Raw genomic sequence first — 3,311 nt, 5'->3', positions numbered from 1 at the left:
CACAACAAGCCTTGCAAAAACAAGTTAGATGTCCTCTACTTTGTTGTTGCAAGTTTTACGTGGCTGCTACGATCTTCTAGCAAGAACCGTTCTTACCTACGCATCAAAACCACAACGATTTTTCGTCAAGTTTGTTGTTTTAGCCTTCAACAAGGACCAGTCGTAGTCAAGCTCGATTCAACTAAAGTTGGAGAAACAGACACCCGTCGGCCACCTATGTGCAAAGCACGTTGGTAGAACCAGTCTCATGAACGCGGTCATGTAATGTCGGTCCGGGACGCTTCATCCAACAATACCGGCGAATCAAAGTAAGACGTTAGTGGTAAGCAGTATGACTATTATCACCCACAACTCTTTATGTTCTACTCATGCAAATAACATCTATGCATAAACCTGGCTCAGATGCCACTGTTGGCGAACGCCGTAATTCAAAAAATTTCCTACGATCACGCAAGATCTATCTAGGAGTGCACAACAACAAGAGGTGAGAGTGTTTCCACATACCCTCATAGACCGAAAGCGGAAGCGTTTAGTAACGCGGTTGATTTAGTCGAACGTCTTCACGATCCAACAGATCCAAGTACTCAACATACGGCACCTCCGTGTTCAGCACACGTTCAGCACAATGACGTCCCTCGAGCTCTTGATCCAGTTGAGGATGAGGGAGAGTTCTGTTAGCACGACGGCGTGTCGATGGTGTCGATGATGTTACCGACGCAGGGCTTTGCCTAAGCACTACGACGATATGACTGAGGTGTTAAACTGTGGAGGAGGGCACCGCACATGGCTAAGAGATTGTTTGTTGTCCTTTGGGGCGCCCCCTGCCCCCGTATATAAAGGAGGGAGGAGGAGGAGGCCATCCAAGGAGAGGCACGCCTATAAGAGGAGTCCAACTAGGATTCCCAATCCTAGTTGGAGTCCCCTTCCTTTTTCCTAGAGGGGAGAGGGGGAAAGAGTAGGAGAGGGAGAATGAAAGAGGGGGGGGGGCGCCGCCCCCTCCTAGTCCAATTCGGACCAGCCAAGCGGGGGGGACACCCTGTGGTCCTCCTCTCCTTTCCACTAAATCCCATTAAGGCCCACTACTTTCGGGGGGGGGGGTCCGGTAACCTCCCGGTACTCCGAAAAATGCCCGAACCATTCCGAAACCTTTCCGGTGTCCGAACATAACCTTCAAATATATTAATCTTTATGTATTGACCATTTCGAGACTCCTCGTCACATCCATGATCTCATCCAGGACTCCGAACAAACTTCGGTCATCAAAAACACATAACTCATAATACAAATCATCATCGAACGTTAAGCGTGCGGACCCTACGAGTTCGAGAACTATGTAGACATGACCGAGACACAACTCCGATCATTGACCAATAGCGGAACTTGGATGCTCATATTGGCTCCTACATATCCTACGAAGATCTTTATTGGTCAAACCGCATAACAACATACGTTGTTCCCTTTGTCATCGGTATGTTACTTGCCCGAGATTCAATTGTCGGTATCATCATACTTAGTTCAATCTCATTACCGGCAAGACTCTTTACTTGTTCCATAATACTTCATCCCGCAACTAACTCACTAGTCACATTGCTTGCAAGGCTTATAGTGATGAGTATTACCGAGAGGGCCTAGAGATACCTCTCCGAACACGGAGTGACAAACCCTAATCTCGATCTATGCCAACCCAACAAACACCTTCGGAGACACCTGTAGAGCATCTTTATAATCACCTAGTTACGTTGTGACGTTTGATAATACATAAGGTGTTCCTCCGATATTCGGGAGTTGCATAATCTCATAGTCTGAGGAACATGTATAAGTCATGAAGAAAGCAGTAGCAATGAAACTGTAACAATCATAATGCTAAGCTAACGGATGGGTCATGTCCATCGCATCATTCTCCTAATGATGTGATCCCGTTCATCAAATGACAACACATGTCTATGGTTAGGAAACACAATCATGTTCAATTAACGAGCTAGTCTAGTAGAGGCATACTAGGGACACTATGTTTTGTCTATGTATTCACACATGTACTAAGTTTCCGCTTAATACAATTCTAGCATGAATAATAAACATTTATCATGATATAAGGAAATATAAATAACAACTTTATTATTGCCTCTAGGGCATATTTCCTTCACATCCCCACCTCAAGCTCCATGTGGCTTCATCGATGATGTGCAATTTTGCGAACCTCCAAAATGGTTATCCAAAGATAAAACCATTTTAGTTAAATGAACCGGACAGGGGCAACACCCCAGACGCGCCATCAAATTCCGGTTCTGACACCCCTTATGACTATAACATCGGAGGAGAAAACCATACGTGCCAGCCACGAACGCACAACACGATCCACCACCTTTCAGATGTTGCTGATGCAGAGCACAATCTACATCTGCTCATGAACTACCTCCGAGGCTTCGCGCGCGTGCTAGAGCAAATGTTGTTGTAAGGACGGAGCCCGAGGACACAAATCCACCACGAAGATACTGCCACCACCACGCCATCTTTGCTTGAACAGACTAATTTTCAAATTCATCTCAACCATAGGCCCGATCACCTCTTCGGGGAAGGATTTGAAACTTATTTATTCAGCACCGCCGTTACAGTCGTCAAAGTAAAGAAGATGAACGACCAAAAGACCTAAGCTACTAGAGCCTAAAAACCTAAAGCGACACGATCCACGCACGTGGATCCGGCAGCTCCCCTCGTCACGGACGGCCGAGGTCATCGGCGGAGGGGAGCCGCCGGAGGACGGCGGCGGAAGGACATGGCGGCTTCCCAGATCGCTCGAAAAGTGATGTGAAATCCTTATAAGGGGAAGATGTGCATTCATGTATTCATAGGAATATGTACGTGCGTATGTATGAGCGTTTTGCATGACCATGACGACATAATATAAGCGTGACATACCGTCTCGAGAGAAATACCTGGAGCACAAATGAAATTCGTCAACAAACGCCCGAGTTCCAGGGCCAACCCAACCAACCAACCAAACCCAGCCTCGCGGCCCGCGGCACCACATCCATGAAGCACCTGCAGAACGCTCCTCCGTATTTATGTATACTTTCCCCCATTTTGCTCCGACTCCGAACAAGCAAAGGGGAACGCGAGTCATCCCTCCCCTCACCTCCCCACCGCAGCCGCAGCCCCAGAACAGATCGGCAGGCACGCAGATCCATCCTTCCTTCCTCCCTCCCATCCACCCGCATGGCCAGCGCCTCCCCACGCATCCCGGGGGCGCCCGCCTAGCATGGGCCAGTCCCCCTCCGCCCCCCACCTCCCCAAATCCCCCAGCCCCGCCTCCC

General features: G+C 48.5%; 1 protein-coding gene across 1 annotated transcript in view; it reads left to right on the top strand.

Annotated features, from left to right (window-relative positions):
* Window positions 1-3,079: 3,079 nt before the first annotated feature.
* Window positions 3,080-3,311, top strand: part of LOC123045968 (F-box protein At1g47056) — a gene marked incomplete in the record, with an annotated part of 2,196 nt that continues 1,964 nt past the window's right edge. Inside the window, 1 exon segment of the mRNA XM_044469227.1 lies at window positions 3,080-3,311. Coding sequence (XP_044325162.1) covers window positions 3,257-3,311 — 55 coding nt within the window.

This window comes from Triticum aestivum, chromosome 2B (assembly GCF_018294505.1).
Source record: "Triticum aestivum cultivar Chinese Spring chromosome 2B, IWGSC CS RefSeq v2.1, whole genome shotgun sequence".
Classification (NCBI taxonomy): Eukaryota; Viridiplantae; Streptophyta; class Magnoliopsida; order Poales; family Poaceae; genus Triticum; species Triticum aestivum.
This window is presented reverse-complemented; position numbering and strand designations above follow the sequence as displayed.